Source organism: Anser brachyrhynchus, assembly GCF_964034855.1.
Source record: "Anser brachyrhynchus genome assembly, chromosome: 2".
Taxonomy (NCBI): Eukaryota; Metazoa; Chordata; class Aves; order Anseriformes; family Anatidae; genus Anser; species Anser brachyrhynchus.
In genome coordinates, this window is record NC_137695.1 from 20,434,430 (window position 1) to 20,462,091 (window position 27,662).

At 38.6% G+C, this 27,662-nt stretch overlaps 1 protein-coding gene across 8 annotated transcripts in view; it reads left to right on the top strand.

Annotated features, from left to right (window-relative positions):
• The window catches only part of NEBL (nebulette), a 260,561-nt gene that overhangs the window by 103,304 nt on the left and 129,595 nt on the right, over positions 1-27,662 (top strand). For 4 of the 8 annotated variants that reach the window (XR_013945801.1, XR_013945802.1, XM_080578264.1 and 1 more), the window contains exons 4-7: positions 15,066-15,173; positions 17,138-17,196; positions 17,283-17,365; positions 20,013-20,113. Coding sequence is in view for 2 of the 8 variants with exons in the window: in XM_080578265.1 (XP_080434391.1) it covers positions 15,066-15,173 (108 nt within the window). In the remaining 6 variants the exon portion in view is untranslated. The remainder of the gene's footprint in view (positions 1-15,065; positions 15,174-17,137; positions 17,197-17,282; positions 17,366-20,012; positions 20,114-27,662) is intronic. The other 4 variants (XR_013945800.1, XM_080578262.1, XM_080578265.1 and 1 more) reach the window with 2 other exon arrangements.

Consider the following 27,662-nt stretch of genomic DNA (forward strand, 5'->3'; position numbering starts at 1 on the left):
TCATAGTTTAAAGTAATAACTGATTTTTAGGTTGGGACTGTAATAACCATCCTGAAGCAATGAGACTTCAGGAAAGTCTTAAGTGGTTTGTGCAGTTATCACTGTCTTTGACAAAAAAAAAAAATCCATGTGTAGTACAAATATGGTTTCTTTTGATTTAATTTTAAATGCCAGATCAATAAATGTGGGTCTTTGGTTTGGTCCTTAGTACTCACCTACAGCTCTGGCCCCACTGCTGTTTCCCTTTCCTCTATTCTTTCCCTTCTGGCTTAATTCACCTGGTTTGGAATTGGAATATTTCTGGCTGTTTCTGCCACTCTTTTAGTGTGTGACATGAGTCTCTGTGTTAGTGGTTTTGTGTAGGAGATGGAGGGGAGCGCAATGATAAATAATTAGCAAAAATATCATAATTAATGTGTAGTATTACAAACATTAAATTAACTGCTATTTAGTTATGTTTCAGGATGGCCTTGCCTCCTCCCAAAAATTTGTTTTATGAGTTGTGCATTTAACACTGCTATCTATTTGCTGGATTCCCTTTGCTTTATGGTAGCTTTTATTTGTCTACTTGTATATATTTTAATAGTTAACATTTCCTATTTCTGTCTCATTTGATGCTGGTGCTATTAACAAAGAGAAAACTGAGACCAGATGGTTGCCAAACAGTGAAGCCACCTGGTATTCTAGCAATGCCAAATATATTTTCCCCTCCATTTTTCTTTAGAAAATGACTGAGACAAGTCCAGGATTTTTAGAGGATCCCATCCCGCACCTTTTAAGTTCCTTCTCTTCTGTTCTTACTGCTCTCTTTCTCATGCCATTCCCTCTCTGTCTTTCAGGTGTCTCAGGTTGGTCTCCCATCCGAGCCCTGTGCTGCTGCCACTCAGCAGGCAGTTTGCAGACCTTGCGGCACCGAGCTGCCTCCGAGGTTGCTGCTGGGTGCCTGGCCTGGACCCACTGCTTGTCCCACAGCCCTGCAGGGGTGGGACGAGAAGCTGAGTCCAATGGGGTGACCCTGCCTCCAGCCTGCAAGGAGCTTTCTCCGCGCTGCTTGGGAGCATAGCAAACAAACAAAAAGCCAACCACCTTGAAGAACGGGGCATTTTGGCTGCAGCAATCTGCAGCTTTCCATCTGATGCCTTGTTGATTTGAGGGCCAAATCTGAACTGAAAGTGTTTTTAGGGTGTGATAGCGTGAGCTGGGACTGACATAATCCCAGACACGATGCTACAGCAGTGCAGGCACAGTGTACACTTTGCTCTGAGTAGCGGGAGTTAGACTAAGCTAACCAGAAATATTTTTTTGCCAGTACAAACTGCATCTACACTCTTATCTCCATGCCAGTGCCGTATGCTGATCTGAGCTGCACCATGTGTACAGTGACAGACGAGCTGCTCGAATGTGTAGTTCTCACACATTTCAAAAGTCTGGTATAGGCAGTGCCTGTGTCAGTATTGATACATCTTTGAGACAAGCAACACTCACGCACCATATTGACACAGGGCCTGGGTCAGGGAGTGAAACATAGCTCCTCAGTTAGCTGCTGCCAGTTCTTCTCTGCCTCTCCTTCCTTCCACTGGCTTTGTAGCCAATTTCCTGGACCCTGCTGGTTTGTGGACCCCAAATACCTTGAGTCATGCTGAAGTGAACTCTGTGTGGCTGTGGATCAGGGAGCACAGGTGTCAGTCTTTGCACCCTGATTGAATTCCAGCAAAGATGATAACTGCAAATTTGTCAGCTCTCAGCAAGTAGTGAGGTTACTGCAGTATCTAGTGGCTCTAGTCTTGGCTGCTGCTCTGCTAGGGTCTGTGTGAGTTCATAACAAAAAGCAGTATGTGACTGAAAAAAGTTATAGTCTATCCGTGAGAGACAGGACAATGGTGTAAAGAGATGAGGAAATAAAAGAAAGTATAAATGTGATATTGTTTGGTATAGTAGTTGTCTCTAATGCTGTGGGTATGACTCAGCTGTGTCTGTTCATTTCTTAGAACCATAGAATCATTTAAGTTGGAAAAGACCATGAAGTCCAACCATCAACCTAACGCTACTAAGTCCGCCACTAAACCATATCCCAAAGTGCCACATCCACGCATCTCTTATATACCTCCAGGGATGGCAGCTCCACTGCTTCCCTGGGCAGCCTGTTCCAGTGCCTAACCACCCTTTCTGCAAAGAAATTCTTCCTGATATCCAATCTAAACCTCCCCTGGCACAACTTGAGACTGTTTCCATGTGTCTTACCGCTTGTCACCTGAGAAGAGACTGACACCCTTCTTGCTGCAACCTCCTTTCCTCCTCCTTTGAAGGTCCCTTCAAACACTGACTGTAGTTTGAAGCTGGATTTCTTGAGGTCAGTGCCCCTGGTGGTTGCAGTAAGTTGGACACAGACTCGTTACAGTGCACACAGACCAGTTCAACAGCTGGGGACCTTTAAGGGAAAAGACATCAGCATTACCTCCCTTCAAATGTCCCATCACTTTGGATAATGTTTGTGCTTGAAATACTTCATATTTTTCCAACAAGCAGAATCTGCAATGTGCATTTAAGCTTCATGATCAGAAAACAATATAAGACCATCATCTTGGTGGAAATAATGCTCCAAGAGCCTCTGTTGCATTACTCCTGTTTGGCCTGTCTAAGCAACTTGGCATAATGATTCAAAGGTGTCTTACAGAGGCAGTTGTGCCGAATGACAAGGAAATTGCTTTTTCGGGCTTTTCCATTGTGAAGAGAGTGTTTGTCTTCACACTTCTTTTTTGTGTTAGTACTCATTTTACAATATTCGACATTTCTCAAAATATATAAATGTGCATTGAAGTTGACAGGATACCAATGGATCAAACTAATGTAGGTAACACCATTTCCCCACAATAGAAAATAGTAAAAAATAACATGGAAGAGAGCAGCTGTCTTTTTTGCATCTGGGAAATTTGTATCTAATCTCTGTAAGTGCATTGGAAAGCACATTGTGCAATTGCCAGTAGTTGTGCCTTTTCCTGTTATTCCAGCATATGAGAGTCTGGTGGGCCTTGGAAGAAAGTATTTGCAATAAACATTTACTGTAATGCAACATATAAAGCACAGAATCAAGTACAGCAGCAGCAATCAGACTGTGTCTCGATTTGTGGGCTTGGTAGACTTAGGGCTGCAGATGAGAATTTGCCTCTCTCTGTTAATTGTCCATCTCCCTGTTGTCCTGGGAGGCAGGGGGGATGTTGTTCTGACTTTAAGTGCAGTTAGGTAGGTCTTCTGTCAGCCAATTTGATTCGTGCAGTCTGCCTTATCTGCCTTCTGTGAAGTATACCTCTTTGGACTTGTGACTTGAGAAGGGCAGGCCCAAATCCCTGTCGCATCTTGCTTGTAGGATGTGATGTTCCCTGAGATATTAAAAGGGAATGGCATACTGATTGAATGTAGACTGAGCCTTCTCCCCTCCAGATAAACAAATTTCTAAACAATATTCAAACCACTTCATATCTTAGCAAATTAGTATCTTTAAGGATTATTTTTTTAATCATTGTGTGCCAGTCCATCTATTTCCTCACATACTAATGATACATAGAATTATATCGCTACTGCCCACCTCCCTCTCCAAGAAAAAAGAAAAGACAAAGTTGCCTTGGGAAGGATAACTTCCTGCTTACTTAGAGGTGAGAAATAAAATAAACGTTATTGAAAGCTATGACAAAGTTATTTTCATCTGTCTACTTTGCTTCACAAGTAGAAGGCTTTACAGTAGTGATAAAACTCATCTGTGTAGACATTTTCAGAACATAAAAGCAGTCGAGGTAGGATGTACACAGATGTAGGAATGTCAGGCCTCTCTTTTAAAAGAGGCAATGACCGCTCTCCTAGTTTTCCCTGGTCAGTAAAAGGGAAAGAAAAAAACAAACCAACCCCTCTTCCCCCCAAAAATGAATAAATGGCCTTTACTTCTTGGAACTAAAAAACATGTAGTTTTTATTACACATGTCTAAGGAAGTTTTGAAAAAGCAGCATGGGATAATATTTAAATAACAAAGATCCTTCTTTAAATTCCCACCTTCTTTCCACTAAGTGCCATTTAACAAAGGGAACAGTCTTTGCAGACAGGGTGATTTGTAACTATTCTCCCATTTCTCTTCCCTCCCTCTCCTCCTGGCCATTGTTACTAGCTAACATCTCTGATAAGAAATGTAACATACAGCCCCTGTATGCTCCTCTGAGACGCCTGGCCTTCCTTTTCTCAAACATCTGTGACGGTTTTAATTTCCATGGTGTTTTGCCCCTTTTAATCTATTTATTTATTTATTTATTTAAAGTTTTCAGTTCCTTTCTGGAATTACTTCTCTGTGTTGTGGAGCCTTCCTTTCCTTTCTGCTGTTTTCCTGTGCACGGGTAGGCCCTGCTGTTACACCCCACTTTTTGCTCTGATCCTAGCCCTGCCAACTGTCACTTTTTAGCCTGCAGGGAACCTTCTGGTACTAACATTCCTGCCTTGTTTTTATTAGAAGGGCATCTCTCCCAACATATCCCTCGCTGTTTGAAGCAGAAGTCATGCGTATTCAGTAGGAATGAATAATGGATATATTTAAAGAGTACCTTGCCCTTTTCGTTCCTTTGCACATCATAAATAACCACTCTTTTAGTTTGGTTTTACATATTGCTCTACAGACACAGTTTGAAAAATCTGGTGATTCAGCTCTCAATTTAAAAAAATACCATGCTTTATGCAGCTGATAGTTTCTGCATCTGAAAACTGATCACACACCAACCTCAGTACCAGCATCCATGTGTAGCCCTGGAATTCTGAAGGTTTAGGAAGCTGCTCACGTATTTACTTTGAAACAGATCACGAAAATGCATCATGACAGCAGAGGTGTAGACAACACGACGAGGAGTGTTGTGGCTCTGCTTAGAGTTCATTTCACTTGGCTTTAGATATCTGCCATGTGAGTGTTGTTGAAGTAGTCAGCAATTTTTTGTAGTGGCTGAAGAGAAAAAGATGTTTTTTAAGATCTTGTAAACATCTTCCTCAGGATGAGGTGAGTTGTTCGCAGGAAATACCCATTTCTCTCCGTTTGCTGTTTAAAAAAAAAAAAAAATCAGGATGGTTGATTAGGTTGCGTGGAGATACCTCTATCAGAGACATCTGCCTTTTGTCCGATTAGCCCACTGTTCCTGGTCGGTTATCACAATCGGAGGAGCTTGCTGGATTAATGTCAGTATTAAAGGATAAACTGAAATTACCAGGAATTTTCATATTAACTGTAACAAGCTTTAGCTGAGGCTCCCAAAGAAGATCCTGAAACTGAATACCAGGAATAGAGGATGCTTTAATTATCTGATCTCAGTTTAAGGACGTTAAAGTGAGAGTTTGAGCAGCAAATGTTTTTGATGGGGGAGGGATGAAAGGTTTGGGTGTGCTTTCACTGCCCATTTTACCTTAGATAACTGACAAGTGAAGTGACCTAATTTGCCTGTTACCATCAGCACAGCAGAACTATCCTTAAGTTATTGTGCTCTCACTGTGCTGCTTTCCCCTGAGTGTATTGCTAAGATTTTTGATATGTATTCCTTGGGTCTTGCAGTCTAAGACAACCTGGTTTCTTTGCCAGTCAGTTGTGGCAGGGCTGAGGTCCTCTTCCCGGGATGCTGGCGATATGTGGGCTGGTGCCAGGGGCTCTGGGGTGATGAGCCTGTACCCTCCCTTGCAATGCAGTATGTTGCCTGCATCAGTGGAAGGGAATTCTCCCAAATGAGCCAGGTAATGTCATCAGACTTGCCAGGAAAGGGCAAATGTATAGACAGGAGAAGGACCCCAGTAAAGATTTAAAGGAAAATAGATATATATCTTTGTGGTCTGGAAAAAAAAGAGATAATTTTTAGACTATTTTTCAGTCTTATCTGCTTTTACATTTATTTGTTTATTCATTGATTTATTTTTAATGGATGAACAGGGATTCAGTGTGTAGTGACTGGAAACCACGTATTCAGATTATTCCAGCATTGGAGTGGATGCAGAAAAGGCAGTTCGAATCATGCTACAGCAGTGATTTTGCTGATTGCCTTTGGGATATTCTAATCTCAGTTCATGTGGCTGTAGCTTTGTAACTGTATGACTTTTTTCTCACAGTTTCACTCAGCTTGTTATTATCATTATGTTTGAGAGCCTGTTGATGTAAATATTAATTTGCATCTATAGGAGGCTGTCTAAATAGTCAATTCTAGAACAAATTATTTCCCCTAATGAACTACTTTGTTCATTATTTATCTAATGAACCACTCCAAAAGTAATCTTTGTAGTGTTTTGGTTCTCTTCACAAATGTCTGTCTTCTGATAGTTCTTGGAATGTTACTCTGGACAAAAACAGTTTTTCTGTGTTTTTCACCTCTGCAGCTGAAATTTCTTAAGAATAGCTGACATTCAGACCTGCAAATAGGTGAAAATTTAAACATACAAGGCTGAATTGTCTGCTGTCTATCTTCTGGTATGAAACTACATTTATTAAATGTACAATTTTTGATTTACATTCCTTCCCTTCCCACTTTAAAATGAAGAACAAAACTGAGAATTTACAGCCTCAAAACAACCATGTTTACTGTCACGTTCTAGCTTAAATTTAACTAAAACTACTCGGTGGGTTCCCATCTGCAGGCATGAACTGAAGGTTGGTTTTATGAGCTGTCATATTTTGTTTCCCTTTTTACTTCCAACTTATAGAAATGAACTTTGTCCTAAAGCACTAGCATGCCTTCAATAGCTTGGGGTTTTATCTTTGGTATTGAGTGGCAGGAACGTACCTTGGAGGGGAAAAAAATCTGAGGATTTCAGAATCTGCTTAGAGTTAAATGAAAATGCTGCGTAGTCCCTATCCTCTGTCCTTCATTATATAGAAACAGACTAACTGCATGAGATACCCATAACAATATAGCAAAAGGGACACAGGGCATACGTAGAGGGTATAGATTTTGCAACCAGGGTGCACTGCAGGCTTCCACTTGATGTATCAATTTCCAAGATATAACCAGTAAATGATAGATAAACATTTGTAAGGGGCTTCCATAATGGCAAATTGCCCATTAACTCTGTAGAATAAGAGATGACCTGTCCTTATCAAAGAAGTAGACAAGAGAAGCTGAAGGATAATGAGACATGGAGGATAGTTACTACATGAGTTTTGTACAGGGTGTCAGCCATATCACATCTCAGTGACAGACATGAGAGACGCCAAGTTTACTAAGCTGAGGCCAGAAGGTATTATTACACTGCATCCCATCGTTTTCTAAAATGCCTGTTGTGTGCCTGCATGTCTGCATTGCTCAAATCTAGATTTTTTCAGCTGTTTCCTCTGCACTTTGTTCTGGGCTTCATTCTGGTTGTTCCCAGTTGGATGGATTTTATCCTCTTTCTTCCAGGACAAGAGGCAGTGGGCACAAAAACTGGGACACAGGAGGTTCCCTCTGAACATCGGGAAGCACTTCTGTGCTGCGTGGGTGACTGCGCACTGGCACAGGTTGCCCAGAGAAGTTTGGAGTCTCCCTCCTTGGAGGTCTTCAAAAGCCTCCTGGACGTGGTCCTCGGTCCCCTGCTCTGGATGGCCCTGCTGGAGCAAGGGTTGGACCAGATGGGCTTCAGAGGCCCATTCCAACCTCAGCCACTCTGGGATTCTGCTACAGCAGCAAATGCAGCAAATGTTCTCTGTTTTTTTCGGCAGTTGTTCATGAGAGTTTTACATTTTTTTTCTCTGCATGTCACATGCTGGCTCCTGCTGTCTGTGTTTGTTTTGGTTACCTTTGGTAATGTATGACTGCAGCTTGCCCCTTGGTCTGTATTACAATTTTCTGTGGTCAGTCTTATTTACATCCCTTCTGGGGTCAATCTTTACATCCCGTGCCATATTTTTAGCTCAGTTTTTGGCTTGATTCTTTCTGTGAAACTTTCTATGCCCTTTGGATCAATATGGCCTTTTTATTATTTGGAATTATTAGGCGGTATTTTTTTTTCTTTTTTTCCTTTCTTTTTGGGGATGGGGGCGTGGAGAGGTGTGAATATTCTCCCCCCCCCCCCCCTCACCGAATAGTTTCTGTTGTGGCTGCCTGTCTTTTCTGGGGATGTGCATTTTTGGGTTACATATCTGGTAAACAGAGGGCAGATGCCTCTGAGCTCTGCTAGAACTGTGAGCCAACTAAAGGCTGCATGACCGTGGTTAGCATGGCGCTGAGCCCAGGCTAACATATCCTGCCTCTCAGCAGGACTTACTAGCTCAGTGTTGCCCTAGCCAGCCAGCAGTTATGCATTTTCTGTCCACCTTGGAGAGCAGGCAGAGCAAGCTCGCACGTGCTTGTAATTTACTGGGTACTTCCTTCAGAGCACACAGTTCAGGAGTTCATCCTTTTCCTGGGGGCTCCCTGACCATTCTCCTTTCTGATGGAGAGAACGGCAAGGCAGTGTTTGTATGTTTAGTTCAGAGTCTGGAATTAAAACCATATTCCAGGCTTAAAAAAAATCTATATATGAGGCATTAAAAATGTTTCTTTTTGTTACCCCCTTTACATCTGATAATTAGATGGTTATTATTATAATTAGCATTACTGTCTGATACTTATTTGGAGGAGTTTGCTGTCACTAGTTTCATTTTCTGAAGGGATTATTAAAATTTGTAGCAATTTATCAAGTTGCATTTAGATTATAAATATCAATCTTTCATTTTCTGTCTGGCAATGAGATATGGTAAAGGCAGGACTACCTCTGCTGTGGCACAGTAAGAAATTCTTCACCTCCTTAGGCTTCTGTTCCTTAGAGATAAACCAGTTCAAACAGAGAATATACCAAGTGATAGGGAGTGGACAGAAGATCTGACATTATATATCTGTCATAAAGGTTGCCACCTCATCTCTCCCATTGCACTGAATCTGCAGATGTATTTCTGCAAGGAGTTCATTCACTGCTTCCAAAATGCTCGATTTAAGGTTTATTTCACAAATTGAATGGGTGATAATTGCTGGTGGAAGTGGGGGGAAAACAGCTTGAACTGTCGCTGGCTTGTTCTTTACATAGCGTTCTCTGTGTGTGAGGTCTTTGGAGAACATTAATGTTATATTTTAATAGAAAAAGATAAGACCTCCATTTTGCCCAATAGCAAAAAAAGGTGCAAGGCACTACGTACATACATACTTAGCAACATACTTAGTGGCAGTAAAATAATTTCTGGGGCAGAAGGACCTAAGTTGTTTCAGTGGAAATACTTTTTGATGGAGTGGAGCATAGGTGACTTGTTTGGACGTAGGCCTGTTGAAAGAGTCTCCGATTGCCCTCTCCACAGTCGTAATTTTACTTGGATCCCAGCTACTGTTCACATGATGTTGTGATACATCCAAACTGTGGACTCAATCTTTTTCTCATTCTGAAATTGCTGATCTCTCACTGCCTTCAATTTCCTGTCCCCTCACATCTCAGAGTCTGGAACTCTTTTGCTTTGCATTTTCTGTGAGCCAGTCTCACAGTCCAAAGTATAAAGAGACCACATTACAGAGACATTATCTGCAGTTTCTATTTATATATTTTAATTTACACCCATCCAACATTTTAACTGTTCTGACGTTGAGTCCAAGATATTTGCTTGTTAGATGTAGTTCCCTGGCAAAACTGTGAAGTTCCTCAGGGAAGTACAGTAAAGAGATTTGCAGATGTTTTCAGGCTTGCTCAGGCATTCTCTACAGGGTATCACAGACTTGCCCAATTTTTGAATGATGTACATGGAAAGACAGTATATTTAATGTTAGTGATGGTACTTGAATGTTTTTACTGTGTATAACTGCAAATGATTTTGGTAGTGCTGCTGTGCTGGCCATTTCAGATTTAAAACATCTTTGACTGAGAAACTTTCTTCTCTCAGAAAGTTTAGACTATTACAATGAATGTTTCAGAGCTGTGAGCTGTGAAAATCAGATCCCTTTAGTTGACTATGAGCAGTAAAACTAAGGGGCTAAGGGGATAATATCTTTAATCCTGCAGTCCCTAGTTCCAGCAACAGTCATCAGTGGCTTTTATGTGCTCATAGCTCCTCGACTTCCATAAAGAATACCCAACCTATATCTTCCTGTTCATATAAAAACCTTAAGGACAGTTTAGTCTGCCCTGTGGGCCATTCCCATCTCCTGCTTTCCAGGTGGCTGTTTAGATTTCCTGCGGACAATGGCTCTACCCAAGTGACAGTGGGAGAGCCGTGTTTTATTGACAATAGAAGGAGCAGTGCTTTGGCAGGTTGGGTACCAACAGTTGGTAGGTCTTTGATGGGACTCAAATGTACCTCTGATGAATGGGGTTTAGGACTCTTGGCACTGTTAGAAGACAGGAGGTGCTGTGAACACTGAAGCCTAGCTTTGTCAGGTAGGGTAATGTTAGAGATCATTCCTAAGAGACATTAGTGAACTAAAAGAAAGTCTCACTGAGACAGTCAAAAATTGTTCTTCACACTTGATTTTTCTGTAAAAATTTTCTACTTGTGTTCATAAAAGCCTGATTTCTTTTCTCTGTCTTGCCACTAAGTTTGTAAGAAGCAAGATAAGTCAAGGTAAAACCAATAAACTCGTGTGCTGTGTGGAAGAAGCAGATCCAAACAAAGGCATCTTTGCCAAGATGCATCTCTAGGACCTGTACCGTGGGCGAGTATTTCCTGTCAGTCTGCAAAAACCAGTGCACAGCAGATGGTGACCTTTGGGAAGTAGTTGTGTGTGGTGGTCACAGAAGGAGCAGATGGCTCTGGGCAAACCTCAAACACAACATACTGAAACAAATTCATATATATTCAGGGTGTGGTAGATTGTTGTCTGTGAATGCTCCTCTCAGGGCGAACTTGGTGTGCGTGTCCCATCCTCTCCTTCCACCCTGCACCCCATCCTCGTTCCTTCCTTGCCACTCATCGGGCATGGTGATGCTGTGGTCTGTGGGGCTATGGAGCATGTCAGGTTGAGGAAAGGGCTTATTTTTGATGCAGCTACTACAGAACAGTAGCTGCCTGATCGGTACAGGGATGTGAAGAAGAGGCTGTACAGGAAATCAGCTTTGACATTGCCTACGCTTTTTGGGATATAATACTTGCATTGTAGTGGCTGAATAAATTCTTGAGGTATGGATGGATTGAAGAGTGTTTCTGATGTCTACGTTATGGACAGCTCTCCAGTGTGATGGTAAGAGTGTGAGGATCCACCATACTGAATACCTGCTCTGCCTTTTTTGCTTTTTTGGTGGTTTTGGATTCTTGTGTTGTTCAACTAATCCGTGCTTCTGTTATTGCAAATGATTCTGAACTGAGGGTAGGTGCCTGAAAACCCAAGAAAATAATCAATCTTTTAGGCTCCATTTATATTTTCAATGTATATTTCCCAGGGAAAATTGACCTTTTTTTGCTAATAGGTGGCTATGCTGCCAAATACCAAGTATACCTGAAAAAAAGTGAGCGGCATTTTCTCCAGCATAGGATTTTGTGTGCAGAATATAAAAAGGTGGACCCTCTGTCCCTGGCTCCTTCGTGCTGACCTCATGAATGGATTCATACAATCCCATCTTTGGGCCTCCCAAAGATCTTGCTGATGTCATGAATTTGAGAAGTTAGGTTTGTTAAAGATCTGTTGGATCACTTAGTCCTTTCACTATAGGTCTGTGCAGAATTATTTCTCATGAAGTATTTTCACTTTAAACCTTTTCATTTATGGTGATTTATTACTGTTTTATTTCTAATGTTTATGCCACACATCGTTTCTCAAAGGATCAATTTTTCAGGGCACTCGCCTCCGAGGGTATTCTGTGTTTGTGAGACTGCACTGAATTTTGGAGTCAAGAGGGAGGCATTACAAACCACTGGCTGGGATTTCAGTGATGAGTTGCTAAAACGCAACTCTGTAGGAAATGACTAGATTTATGATACTGCCATTAGGGGCTATAGACATTTCCATTTCAAAACTAAATTTCAACGGTTCCAGTTATTTAAATCATTCATTATGGTGATATTTACAGCTCCTATACAGAATATTCTTTTCCACTGAAAATTGGTTTAAAGCAATTAGATACATTTTAGTCCCTGATTTTAGGGTAACAACAACCTGCTTTGTAGGTGCACCTATTTTTTTCTTAATTAAAAACTCACAATTTTAAAATTATCTAAACTGCTGACTGACGTCAAATTTTTTTTTTTTTCAACTCTTCACTTATATACATTTTTGATACTGAATAGGATTTTCTTCTTCCAAGTTCTAAGTGACTGATGGCGTCCTTATTACTTGCCATTTTCTGGAAATGTAACGGTTTTTGTTCTTTTGAATTTATAATAACTAGTGGTTTTAGTAATTATATTTCACTAAGCCGTGGCCTTCATGGAACATAATGTTTCTTCAAGATTTTTATAACTTAAAACTACATTTTGAAGTTAGGTAGTAAAATCCCAATGATGCATAATTAACTCTGCTAATATTTTAAATAATTTAATTTTTTAATGGTTTCAGAGTAGTTGTTCTGAAGGATTTAGTTAACCTTACTCCTGCAAAGTGATTTATTAATAGAGTAGGAGTCCTTTTAATCTGACTGAAGGATTAAAATAATGTGAAGTTAAGACTACCTAGTTTCCTCTCTCTCTTCTTTTTGTGTTCCTTTATAAGATGAATAAAGGTCATTTGAAGTTAATGGCTTGTACATTTAGAACTAACAACAGGAAATGATCTTTCGTACAATAGCTAATCTCTGTTATAAGGCTGAGCCCCTTTCCCATTATTGGATGGTATTTTCAGTTGCTTACAATTCTTCTGAACTTTAAGCAGTAAGACTGAACATTTCCATGTCATCTGTCTGCCTCAGGCCATATTTGGAATTTTTATGCAAAATGTTCAGCTGTTTCCAAGACTGAGACTAGGACAGACTTTTAGTCCCATATTTAAAATTCTTGACGCTTGTTTTTGTTGAACAGCTCTGTTGTCTTTAGGATTTAGGGCTGAGGAGTTGAAGACTGCTGATATGGAATAAAGCCTTTTGTGTTAGGCATCTATTCTTGGCCATGAGAATCGGTGCAAATGTGATAAAGTTTTATGTGAATAAATAATGAAAGTTCACAAGTACTCAGAGTACCTCCTTCTTAGCAGCAGAGAGTCCTGGAATATTGGGTCTGTGGAGCATATTCAGGAAAGCCTCTGAGAGTCAGAGGGAAGACAGCCATTTGGTAGAAATGAAGCAAGATAATAGGCAATGGAAAATGCGTATCTGAGAAAGGTATATGAAGTCCCTTGGGTCAAGGCACTTAGCAAGAAGCCATGGTGAGATGGAGCAGGCTAGTTTAGAAGCCCAGAGGGAGACAAAGTGATGCCTAATCATGGTGGTCAAACAGAGGGAAAGGGGCAGAGTGGCTGAACCCAAGGCAGAAAGACGGAAAGGCGTATGCCGCCAGTCCACACTTTCCTCAAAAACCTGAGTGGAAGCATTGTTCTTTTAGTCTCAGGGTCTTCTGTAAAGAATATACTTGTGTGAAATCTGCAGCCATCAAAGTATGAATTTCAGCTATCTCTAGAGGAATAACATAGTAAAAATGTTCGTTTGTTGCCGTGGTTATTTAGTGCACTGTCTTAAGGATTTGTGTGATGTCTTTGTATGAAACTGACCAATTTAAGAATGCAATGCTAGAATTTTTTCTAACAACATCAACAAAAAAAATCTAGAATTAGGATGGACAGGACAAACTGTATTATATAGCCTTTGAAACTTTGCTTTTGTGATCTAGGAGTATTGTTTTCCTGTATATCACTATCATAACATTAAATGCAGGCTGGTGAAATAAGCTAAAGCCAACCTTGAACTGAGAGTTTGGTGTATAAGCAGCAGGTTTTCTGGATATCGGTTGCGTAAAGGAGAATACTGCTTTTTGTAGAACTGCCTTCTCATGTGTTGTGAAATTAACGTGTGTAGTGAATAAGGCAGAGGACATAAAAACTAAAAGGAAGTGGTTATGGATACATTAGTTGAATCCAGCCATGGAGAGAGGCATGGGTTCCAACTCTCTTTGCTACAGAGTTTTTTCTGTGGTTCAATAGTGATTAAAATATTTCATATTTCATCTTGTTTCCTTTATGTTGAAATTGAGATCCCCAGGACTGATTTGTAGAAATGCTGGGTATTGATACAAACAACTTAAGTCCATAACTTGAACATATTCAAACTTCAGCATTCTGAGGCTGGGCACCCTGGGACCCTTGTACGCTTTTGGACCTTAAGCTTTCTTCACCTCACTTTACAGGTTGCTGTAGGTGAAGTGCAGATAATGTCATTCCTGCTTTCCAGGATGCATTAAGAGGATTGATTAATGACTGTGATGAGAGTTGTAGAAAAGCTCCTGAAGAAACTAATATCCCTACCTGTACAGTAGGATTTGAGTAGCCCAGTTTGCAGAAAGATACAACCACATATGGAACCATCTCTGCTGTGTACAGAATAAAGCAAGGGGCTTGTCAAATGATAACGTATGATTACCTGATTAAAGACAACATCATAATGCCTTTGTACAAGAGGGACAAATTAAGCTTGTACAGGCAGACATTTCCTAACTTATGAATGTTTGACTTTGTACTCTTCTAAATACTCTTTACATGCAGGATTTCTCTTACAATTATAATTTATGTTTCAACTAGGGAAGAGGATGGTGAACTCATTATGAAGAGAGGCTGAAATGTGAAACTGTATTTCAGAAGACTCCAAATTTAGTGATAGCTATTTTTTTGTGTGAAAATAAGTGCTTGGTTGGTGCTGCGTTGGCACCCATAGTTCTATGATTACTGCTCTGAGAATGAAGTGACTGAGTCTTCCCTCTACAGTGCCGTACCTGTGGAGGTGAGCCTTCTTGCCACCAAGGAGGAGGCAATCACTCAGGCAGTAGGAAAGTTTGTCCAATTGCTGCCTATCTCTGTTCTTGGATGAAGGAAAGCTTCCCCTTTAAGGGCTGAAAGCCTTTCACAAATGCTTTATTTACAGTGAAAAAAAATGCTACTTGCTAGGGGCACGCACTGGAAAATAAAAACAACCCTGTTCTGTATTTTCTATTCTGTAGGTAAAATACAAAAGAGACTTTGAAGAAAGCAAAGGAAGAGGGTTCAGTATTGTGACCGATACGCCCGAGTTACAAAGACTGAAAAGGACTCAGGAACAAATCAGTAATGTATGTGACTGCCATCTAAAGTGATTGTAGATGGAGAAATAGTGTGTCTAAGAACAGGTGTGTTTGTTGGTGTTTCTGATGAAGTCTGTGAGAGTGAAGAATCTGATTTTGGTGAGTGATTTGTGTATGTCAGATTTTGAAGTGTGTGCAACTTTATACCATGGACTTGTACAGCACATGGGCAATGTGTGTTCACCTCTCCAGCTTTCATCAAGTATGCTCATAGTATTTTCTATACTAAAATGATTTCACACTTTTTGCTTTTTAAATGATCTGCTAGGAAATAAGAATAATTTTGTACAATTTATTTACATATAAACTACATAAATTAGCTATATATATATTTTAAGCAGGGTCTGTCAGAACATAACTTGCAAGGTGGAGTTTTTTAGAAACAAAACTTTGATACTGCGTTTTAAATGAAAATACATACAAGATAATGTTTTGCAAGATGAGGAGGAATTGGAAATAGAAAACCTTAACCATGTGTTTCATTAGCTTAGAACGTGAATGCAGAATGTTTTCAAGAGTGGAATATTTAAAAATGGAACTTCTAATGACTTATGTTTTTGTTGCAAAGTTATTCATTTATGTTTTGTTCATTTGTACAACATTTAATTGCACTGCATGATGGATTATTGGGTGACACGTACTGCATATTGTGATATGTATAAATTAGGTAACAACAACTAGTGTGAACTAGAAGTGATGCAGAGTGCCTACCACTGGCTTTTCCTAGCTTCCCTTTCTGGTCACTCTTTTGACGTCCAGAGCTGGTCTTTGAGGTGAAAAACTGGGGTTTCATTTCCTGGAGCCTTGGCTGACGGGGAGACCAGTTAATTTAGGAGCTGTGCAAATGATCCTGGGGGTAGATAAGATGAGAACTAAAGCTCATACCTAATGTTAATTTTGGGGCTAACTGAAATTTCTGATTTGCGAAAGAGAAAGATGTATCCTTCCAGAGTGCCAAAAAGCATGGTCATTAAGACTTCCATTTGGGGATCTGGGAAACTTCAGTGAGTCCCTGGTTTTAATCAGCTGCATTTTTATTCAGACAAGGAACTTAAATTAGGTCCTCTCATGACCTACATCACTTTTTAGAGCAAGAGTGATTCTTTTGTGTGGGGTAGTTCTGGAACACATCAAGGAGATGAAACGAGCAGTGCTCAGATTCTTAATCCCTAGCATGGACCTGCTCTGTTAGGAAAGGCTGACATACTGCCAGTCTATGACACTAATTTTTGGATATTGGCAAACCAAGAAATTTAATTTAGACCTCCTAAGCGTAGTACCCTCAACATCAGAATATAGGATAGTATGATACAGCCAATTTGCATTCTCTTTCTCTAGCGCAAAACATGTTGGGTTTTCTATTATTGAAATTGTGATTTTTTTTTAAATCAAATTCAAGAAATTTCATGAGATGGAAAGCAATTTTCTTCCCAGTTCTATTTTTGAGTGGAATAAGGGGGTTTCTCTTCTAGCAGAAGACCTTGTTGCACAATTTATAATACTGTCTGGCTCCAGAACCAAACATATTCATCTTTCTTTTCAGAGCCAGAAATATCTTTTTAAAAGTGAAAAGTATTTCACTTATTTTTTGTTGGTTCTTAGATGTACAGCTCCTGTCTCTTCATTCCTAACTACCCTGTCTTAACAATGCAGATTTGTTCCATCCAGTCTTAACAATACAGTGTTGCTTTCTTTTCTTGATGTATACAGCTGAAACAGATTTTATGTCATGGACTCTATTAGAAATAATTAATCTTGAAAGGTAAAATGGAATTTTAAAATGTGCACGATAAAGGAAATTGCATTTCATTTACACTTCTCTAAATTAATCTCATTTGATTTTTAGCATTACATCCTAGAAAGCTAATTCTGCATAGGCCACAACTTGAATCTAATTAGTAAACTCCTGTATTATAGAAAAGCATTCCACACAGAGTGGTTTCTATATTTAGCAGATAAACAGTGTACATCATGGAATAAGGATCTAATTAAGGGTTCAAGACATTGAAAGGTAAGCACTTTAATAATCTTAAAAATAATTCTACATTTCATATATAGCAAAAGTGAAGAATACTAATATGTATATTTAATTTTCAGTTTTATTTTGATATCACCTTGAAGTATTAGAAACTTCTCAAAGAGCCTATTTGAAACAAAATTGTAACAGCTTCATTGAAGGGGTAAGTGTGTAGCTATTTTTGATGAAGATAACAAAAAAATAACGATAATAGATAATATTTAGTGGAAGGCTTTGTTAAATATTGTCTTTTGCATAGATGATAAGTTTTGCAGGATACATGAATAATAGTGTAGTGCTCAGACTTTTTAAACAATTTCTTATGCTGTCAATATAAACCCTGTGAGTAAAAAGCAGGAGCAATGGGAGGAGAGCAGGGGAGAGGGTTGTATTTCAGTTGCTGGTTTGCAATCAGAAAGCAATCCTGCTTCTGAAGACTTAGATCAAATAATGGAATGTATTTTGTGACTTGGTGGATGTACCAGGAGCAGAATGGAGTTTATTGGAAAAGAATGAAATTTACCCCCATATTTCTTCTTTTTTTTTTTTTTTATTTTTATTTTTAATTATTTTTTAGAGTTAGAAACATAATTCTACGAATGTGTAGAAAGAGTCCCAAAGCCTCTCTGGGACATACAGGATCAGCTGCTGCAACCTACAACTGTTACAGCTTCTTAGCACTGAGTTAGCTTGAAAGGTGTAAGCCAAGCACACTAGCATGCTAGTCTAGTTTGATGTAGAGAAGGCTGCATAAACTAAGCAGATTTTTTACTGACAAGCTTTCAGGATTTCTAGCATCCTTTGCATGGCTGAGCAGACATTTTAAAATTTGAATAATTTTCACACGTATTAGTTCCTAAAATGTATTATAAGTTACTATTTTTTCAATTATTTCGAATATAAGTTTTTCATCAGATAATGTCACTGCATTTCACTGATTCATGGCATTGAATATGTAGTTAATACACATGAAATGTATACTGTTCATGCAGAGAAATGTGTTCATTTTGTTAAAGACCTTGCAAGTGTTTTTTTGACCACTTTGAACTTTGAGATAGGATTTCCATTATGAAAGCAAGTATTCTCAAAATTAAAAACAAAACCTAAAATATTTTTATAGGCAATCTTACCAATAAGCTAACTGTAAACTTTTACAAAGAAAAAGGTAAGGTGGCAAAAGAAACAGAATAATTAAAGAAGATGGCAAAAGTCTATTTATTGATCTCTCATGACACGTCTAAATGAAGAAGTAGGAACTCGATAATCTTTCCTTCGGGGAAATGGAACACTTACAACAGTTTGTAACAATGAGCTGCAACTTAATACCATTACACTTTTATGTCTAGATGTATGTTTTGACACATATTTTATCCTATGTGAAATAAGTTGCTCTTTCTTAAATATGTTCCTGGTAAATCTCTACAAGGTATAAAGCAAAACAGGTTTCCATACAAATTGATGGAGTGTGAAGCTTTCATTAAGATAAAGGCCAATGCTTGAATAGTAGAGTCTGCTTGCTAGGTTGTATGGCTGGAAGGATACATGGAAACTATCATAGGGGTTGCCCTCAATTACACTGAGACCCTCTGTAAGCATTTCTCACTTTCACTTTCTTGCTAATATGAACTTAAATCATGTGGAAGCAAGAAGAAGCACACATCTGTGTCCTTCTTCCATATGAGAGCTAGCAAAACGTGGGCAGTTCTTTTATATGTACAAGACTCATTTTCCAGGAGGTTTGAATTGTATGTGAAATGGAAACTGTACCTCAGGATAAAAAAAGAAAATAATAAAACAGATTAGGTTTGGTTTAAAAAGCACATTTCCAAGGTACCCTACTTTGGTTAAGACCTTAAGATAAAAAGGAGGGTCCCTTAGTCAGGAGAGAAAGTCATTGAATCACCTTGGTGAATGGTGGTGTATGTACAGCTCCCCATGTACAGGGAGCTGAACTCTTCACTGAAGGAGTGTGCATGAAAGTAAAACTGCAGAAAGAGAGCATGAAGTAAAACTGATTTTGTAAAAGCTGCAAATACAGCCAACAAGTTTTATTTAAACACCCTAATTCCAGGAAGTAAATTCATAGAGCCTTTTGCTTATTTGTATGAAAACAAGGTTTTTAGAAAATAATCCAATTGTTATGCACTTTTCCTAGATATATTTTTGATGATATGCAATAGAACTTTCTTACAAATGAAAATTTTGTAACATTTTTAAAAGCAGCATATGGATTTGAATGAGAAACTGAACATGTAGCTTTTTAGCCTCTCTTTGATTTTATGAAAAATGAAAAATGTTGCCTGTTTTTTCTTTTTTTTTTTTTTTTTTAAGTGTTGAGGATAATATTCTGACATTCTACCTTCAGTTACATTCATGCAGCCTCAAGGGAGGTGATGGAGGACAGGATTTCCCCCATAATTTGAATCAACTAAACAAGCATTTTCTGGAAAAAGACACAAGAGATGGGTACTGACTCAGATGTGATACAAATATATCTTAATATATCAACTAACGGGGAAGAAAAGATCGTATTATCACTGTACTTGTGCACATCTGCACATCTGAAATTAGAAACTGGCCCTAACTGACATTGAGCCATAGCTCCACATTTGGAAGTTACTGGCACAGTTGTTCAACCTGTTTACTTGCTCAAACATAAGATGGTCTCTCAAATTGCCAAAACAGATTGTAGAGAAAATTGGCAGGAGGAGGTGTTAACAACAAGGCCTGAAGTTCCATTTGTAGGATTCACAGTGTACAGCCTGCAGATATTTGTCTCTAAGGGCTTTTTTCCTTCCATTGAATTCAAGTGAAGGAGAAGAACAGCATGAAAGGGAACAAGAAAAACTGACAGCAACATGAATGTCTACATTTCACAAAACCAGCCATGGCACATCAATGAAGAGACTGGGTAAGCATGTTAAATTGCATACAAAAAGAGCTTATTTTATTCTAGGCAATGCTGGTATATTCACTGCTTCTGAAGTGATTTACACTTTAATCTGACTGTCTTTATATTACCAAGCATGATTTTTTTTTTCATTTGGAAAATATGGATTTAATGATATATGACAACTTTATCTGCTAACACAAAAAGAATAGCACTTTCTGACTGGTTTATGAACTGCTGCATGCACGTAGCAGAAGTGTAAGGCTCAGTGTGCCATGATACTGATTGCCTTCTGCTCCCGTTGCCTCCTCTGACAGTTTAATGCAGCTCCAAGAGCTATTCATTATTGGGTGTGCTCTAGGCTTAATTCCACACAACTGCATTTCGAATGTGTAACTCATGGAATTAAGCAAATAACACTTGATTTCAACAGCATTTTTTTTTATGTTTGGAAGATAGGAAGTTGAATATGTCATTCCCATTGCTAATGTAAGTGTATCTCTGTAAGAAGATTCCTTCCGTACTCTGATGCAGTGAGCATACACGTGTAGAGTCATTTCCAAACTTGTCCCAGTTCTGGATTCCTCTTTTAGTCTTGCTTTGTATAGATACATACAAATACAGATTCTGAGAAGCCCTGTGTCGTTTGGCTTTCTGGTATTTTTGTGTTGAAGTATTTTGAGTTTTTATTCTGAGTAAGCAGAAATATTTTTGCCTTTAATTGCAGAGTCCTAATAAATGCTTTTGAAATGACTTAGCAAAAGAATCCCATCAATTTTCGATGACTGAGTATTTTCTGTAGATTCTTATATAGCTTTTGCATACTGTACAGCTTTGAGAAATTTGTACAATGACTGAACACATGCTTAAGAAATGATGAGTCTAAGGAAATGTAAGTAGTATTTTAGACAGAAATTGTGCTAAGCGAGCAGCTGGAGACCTTTGAGAATGAGTTTCAAACCTCAGTATATGTTCAACTTAAAAAAGAAAAATCCTTCATTAATGGTCATTATTAAAATATTACACAGAAGTTAGGAAAACACAATGTTAAATTAGTACCTGTGTATGTGAATTCTTTACCTACTTTGTCAGTAAAATGTATTAAATTATATAATGGCATGCTGCTTTCTTCACTTCTTCCTACTTTGATCACTATGTAGAATAATAGTCACCGTGCATTCAGCTTTGTAATATATTCTTTCATTTATTATATTTTTACTGTGTAGTATGATATTATGCACACCATAAAATGTTGCTGTAAAAACAACCAGTAACTTTCTTCTGGACTTTTCCTCAGAGCTTTTTTCTCACTTCTTTACTGTCTTGAATTTAATTATTTTCAGTGTGGTCTAAGAAAGGGAAAGGTGTTGGAATCCCCATTTATGCAGTCCTTATTTACACAAAAAACTAAACCACAGAAATAGAAATATTCATGCCTATCCACTAAATGGCACCAGGAGTAAACCTTTATCTTCTGTGTCAGCTGTCCATTAGAGGTAGGGGGAGGCACAGTGTTTGCTAGCAAATTTTACAGCCATTTGCTGGAGAGGAGCGTTGCACTGAGAATGCAGAGCACTGTGCTCCTTTTGCATCAGGGGCGACACTGACTTTTACTGTCCCCATAACCTTCTCAAGTTCTCACTGTTGGTCTCCCAGTTTTCTTAATTCCTGTGATATACATGACAATAACTCCCAACACATTGGAAGAAACGGTATTTTTTGGACTCTGAGATGCCATTTTGGACTGCCAGTTGCTCATTGCAATCATTGTGTAAGGATCTGTTGGTACAGTTGGAATTGAATAACATGGATGACTTTAACTACTGGAGATACTCTACTGAGCAGGTGGACTTTCATTTTGCTGCAGTGTATAACTCGGTCACATTAGGTCGTATTCTATGGGTGCAGATGGAAAGATGCATAACCCTTCAACAGAAAGAACTGAAAGATTTTACCATTGAGAAGCTGGAAAACAAAACCCTGCCCAGGAGAGGCAACTGCATTTGGAAAAACTTGCAGCATTAACACGTAGGGATTTATAAAGGACATCAGTGAGTAGTTTGAGGTATTATATCCCATACTGCCTGTGATAGCATTAGATGTGCAAATTCAGAAGGGTGCATGGGTCAGTCCATTGAAATACTAAACTCAAATGTATAGTGAAGTTCACATACAAATATGTCCTACATCAGCAGGTTTCTAAAATGGAACTGTTGTCTGTCAGAGCTGAGTCTGTTTGGACTTGAATAGCTTGTGACCTTGGGACAATTTTTGCTGGGGAAGGCTCCCTTTCAGCAGCCCCACAGCGAGCAATGATAAGTGACCTCAAAAGAATCCTCACAAACGTGAGACTGAAACTGTCCTCAGAGATGTAAGGGGAAATATCTTAGGTTAAGTGGATCTCTGGTAGTCAAAGGAAGCAGATGTGACATGTATGTAGCTGCCTTTTAAATTCCATCTGGCTTTATTCTGTAGGCTCAGTTAGAAAACAAACCTCTTTGCTGTCTTTTTAATCAAATATGTTATGGGTAGCAATGCTTTATTATGCATTTTTTTCCTAGGATTTCACAAGTCTTATTAATAAGTTTATAGAAGAAATGACTATAAATATTATTTTCCTCTGTATTACTGCTTTCATATGAAATTAGGTGATTACAAATGCTGTAGTGCTTTTATGAATTTAAAATACATCTCAAAGTTTCAAAAAGTTTTCCGTGAAGTTCCACAGGGAATAGTATAGTCTTTCTGATTCTAATTTAAATAAATAAATTTGACAGAATGACTGTAACCTTGCTCACTATATTGACAATATAAAATGAGTTGTGTGGTGGAAGTAAAACAAGTCATCTAGAAAGATCCCTAAAGGCATGGATTTACTGTATTGTTTAAGTGGGTCAACTCATGCATGAGAAATGAATGCTAATTGTAAACTGGTTGCAAAAATGTTGACTTCAAGTGAAATTGAATCAAATGATAACCTAAATATTTTGATAGAGAAGTCCTGACAAGTTTTTCTTTAGAAAACAGCAACAAAGGTAAGCATCATGGAGAGATAATTAAAACATGTTTGTGTTACATTAAAACAGTGTCATTCAACTTCAAAATCAAAGGCATTGTACTCATTTATGTCTCTGACACTAGTAAATTTTACATTGGTCCTGTTAAGCCTGTATTTGGTTAAATGTGTGTTCGGATTGGTGGGATGCTTTACATGAGATACACTTTAATTTAGTAGAGAATGGTCTATTTCTCAATGATCAAAACATTCAGTCCGGTGTAGAAAAACACCTCTTGGGCTTTTTCTCATTGAAATAATAATAAAAAAGAAGTATCTATTTAGAAGATAGAAAAGAAAAAGATAAAATTTATTTCTTCCTTGTTTCATTTTCTATTTGTGATACAATGCTCAGATTAAATTGCAAAGCAAGACTTATATGAAAGACAAAAGTAGTTTATATAATCTTCAAATATATAGCATAGTGTTTCACGGACTTCATTTTAATCCATGGTAATTACAATATCTTGTCAACAAATGCATGTGCTATGGATGGAGAAGTAAAATCTTCAGTCAATATGTACTTACTAAAAACTCTGAACATCCTAATTGGAGGCTAAAACAGCTATGTAAACCTAAGCATAAAGTTGTCGGTTATGCTATTTTCACATTTTGCTGCAGTATTGACTGTAGTGCATGTGCTGCTTTGTGCTGTTGTTTATGGCATGAAAAAATATAAGCTGTAATGAAGACAACTATAACAAGTGTTCTGTGGCAACTATTATAAGCATCAATCTATCTGTCATCTGACTGAAGGATTTGAGTCTCTCATTAAACACTATTGACTTCAAGACTTAGTCAACTTGGAAGGTTTCTGATATTTAAATATATGGCTTTTTCTCTTATGGTGCTAAGCATCTAAATAAAGATGATGCTTCCCTACCCCCAATTTTTTCATATGTCATTTGAATATATTCAAGTAATATCAAAATCACAAATTATTTTTAATGAGAATATATTTTTGAAGCCAGTGTTTTTTACATATAGTAAAAAGAAAATGAAAATAAAATCCCTTTTTATAGTAACTCAGTTTAGGAGCTAATTAAAATGAAGCTTTTAAAATGAAAAAAGAAATTAATTAACCAAGAAGATGAACACTGGGATTTAGCAACTGCAGAGATCCTTGAGTAATTAAGTACTTGTAAGGAAAAGATAATTTCTTATTTCTTTGTTTTCCTATATTGTCCATTACCTGCTTATCATTTCAGCTTTTAATTCTGTCTTATCTGATGCTTTTGTATTGTGCATCAGTTGCTAGGGCAGCATCTCAGGCAGTAAACCTCCTGCTGAAGAACAAGATGCTCTGCTTCTTCTAAAGCTAATACCATCTTTAATCTTGATCCTTGGAGATTTGAATGTCTCACCCCTGTAATGCTCATAGACTTCATTGACCTTGACAGCAGGGGTATCTGGTCCTCTGTGCCACTCAGTTATTTTTCCTGCATGTTAACACATTATGTCTGTGATTTCCTTAGCTTGTCAGTAGTTACATTAGCTGTGACAAAGCCAGCACTGTAGAAAGTGCAATGATTAAACTTTTTAACCATTCTAATACAAGATGGGAAGTAGCAAAAGTTTACATGTGACACTTCTGCATATGTCTACAGAGATCTTAGAGGATAAGCGTTTACTTTTCCAAAAAGCAGATTAGGGTGACACAAGTATTGCTTTCTAACCCTTTCTGTTATATTCAAATAATGGTTTAGTTACAGAAATGTTTGTGTACTTTTTATTTGAAAAGTTATTTCCCTGGCTTGCACCAACGTACTTCCACTGTTAGCAACCACAATATTTTAATGAAAATCTGTAAGTATTTTTTTTCAGAGCAGCCTTGAATTAATTTCTTTTTCTCCTGTCTTTCCTCATTTGGTAACTTAGTTACTCTGTTCAGACCTCCAGAAAGATGAGGTAAAAGGGGCAGATATTGAAAAATACCTGCAAATGGATGCAGTCTGAACCTCACTCCTGGTAGTGACTAAATACTGGACTTTAGGAAAGACCAGTATGAAGAAGATAACATTCGAGAGGTGATTATTTTGAACTGCAAAGGTGGTTGTCTTCAGCCTTTCTGAGCCTCACTCCTGCTGCCCCTGCTTTCTGTCTGCTAACCCTGTTCTTCACTAGGGAATGATGGTCTAAATGGAAAAGATAACCTGTTTGGACAGTCCAGTCTTTTTCCAGCCCAGAGAAGGAGAAATGTTCTCCAGAATCATAAAATGGTTTGGGTTGGAAGGGACCTTAAAGGTCATCTAATTCCAATCCCCTTGCCTTGGACAGGGACAACTTCCATTAGACCAGGTTGCTCAAAGGTTGTGACCTACATTGCTGGGGTTAACTGATTTTTATAGAGTTTGGCATAACAGGGTACCTGTTACCAGTTCCAGAATACTGGCTGGGTAAGTGGCTGTGAAGGATAGTATGGCTGGTGAGAGTTTTGGTGCAGCATATTTGATATTTGGGAGAAAGGGGGGATTGGCTTATGGGGAAATTGAAGAGTCTGCATCAGGTCAAGGTCTGGCTGTCTTCAGGGCTGTGCCTTAGTGTACCAATACTGAAAAGGAATCCTGCTCCTTTCTCTTTTCAGCCTGTGGGAGAAAGTCTCTCTATTTTCAGCCTCTCTGTTATAGACTAGAAAGTCTTACAGAGCCTTCAATGGAAAGTTTAGAAGAGATGGCTAAGATGCAAAGGTAACTTGGATATGACAGATTTTCCTTACCTATGTAGGTCTTACTGGTATTATTTTTTGTACAAAAACAACTAATGTTTTAAGGTATTTGGTAACTAGCCAAGCCATAGTAAGATCTGAGGGGAGGTGAAGGGGGTATTAAAAAGTATCAAAAGCCTTCTGAAGTAGAGAATAACCACGGTGTTCTTGCATGGCCATGGCAATTAGCTGACCAGGTATTAGTTAGTCAAGAGTAAGACAGTTTTGACCACTAACATTTTAGCTTTGACTGCGGGTGTGGTTTTTAAGTGAATCTCCTAATTATTCCACCCACCACACTGTCCTTGGCATTGCAGGACTGTGTTGGAGCATAAAAAGTGTATTAATTTCAGATGAAACTAAACTGACTGATGTGCTCCAGCTACTAAAGTGTATCCAGTCCACTGGCCCAAACTAGAACTAGCTCGTAGCTACTCTCCCCTGCCATACAACATGGACTTTATGTACTCAGCACCAACTGTTTCGTTCTACAGATTTACTCCTGTTGTTCTGCAGTACTTGCTAATGGAAACATTGCTTATGTTATCCTGGTTAGGAGCAAGTTGTCACTTCAAAGTTGCATTCCTTTGGGATTGGAGAGTTATACTAACTACAACAGCAGGTTTTAAGATTCAGAAAGTGGAAAGGTGGAAGGAGTGGATGCTGAAAATCAGATTGTTGCATGACCTCTCTTTGCCCTGTCAAGGGGTCACCGAGACTTGTCTGGACTGTGCAGTAAACTTGTAATTTATGTTTGTGGAGGATGTCAGGAGGAAGATTCATGTCTGGATGTGCAGGTGCTCCATTATGATTTAGAAAGACGCGGATTGATTAGGTGGTTATTGCCACATGCAAAATTAACCTGGTCAGAGACCCCTGACAGGAAGCTTGGTGCGTAATCAGTGAGACAGGCTGCAGCTGATAGAGCCTCACAATGTTACTGGTAGGTGACTAAGATAACTTGACTAGGATACCTTTGGGAGTAAATGTGTTGTTGATCACACAATCACATCTAATATGCCAGGCCTGAACTTTTAGGGATGACATGCTTCATGTATCAGATGTAGGAACTGACTTTTGCCATGATTTTGGGGTTTGGATCAGCAGAACATAGGCACACTGTGTGTACATGTATGTGGGTGTGATGCAGGTATCTGGAACTGCAGCTATTCTGGTTGTTTTTGCTTTGGGAGCAGCATATAAATATGTGCCAGATGTATAAATGAGACGTGGGAACAAGGTATATCCCACAGGTATAAACGAGACTTAGGATTTAGTTGGTAGGCTTGTTTCTGTAGGAGAAAGTATTTCTATGGTCCAGAATGACTTGAGGAACTTGGACAATCTGAGGAAATCTGCTCCATGTTAGTAATTTGTTTATGTTTTGTAATATGACCTTTTCTGACACTGCCTCCAAATAAAGTGGGAGGGTTGGGACCTGAAACACACAGTCCTCCTCTGTTAAAGTAATAAAGCTGGCTGTTAAAATGTATCCTGTGTATCTGGCATTCATTCACTTTCATATCCTGTTCAGTGTTTGGTTTATTTTCTGAAGTGTACTGTACAGAAACTGGTCCATTTACTCAGTTCTATTTCTTATCAGTTTTCAAGGACTGGCCCAACAGAAGAGAGGGGTTTCAGGAAGAATTTCCTGTTTAATGAGCACTTTGACTCACTTCAGTTAGGAACATTGCACTGGAAGGGTCACTGAGTCAGGTCCTCAGCTGTCATCAGAATTGCCTCACAGAAATTGTCATACATGTTTTAAGCCTGATTTGGAAACCAGTGAGATTTTTGTTTTTTTTGTGTCT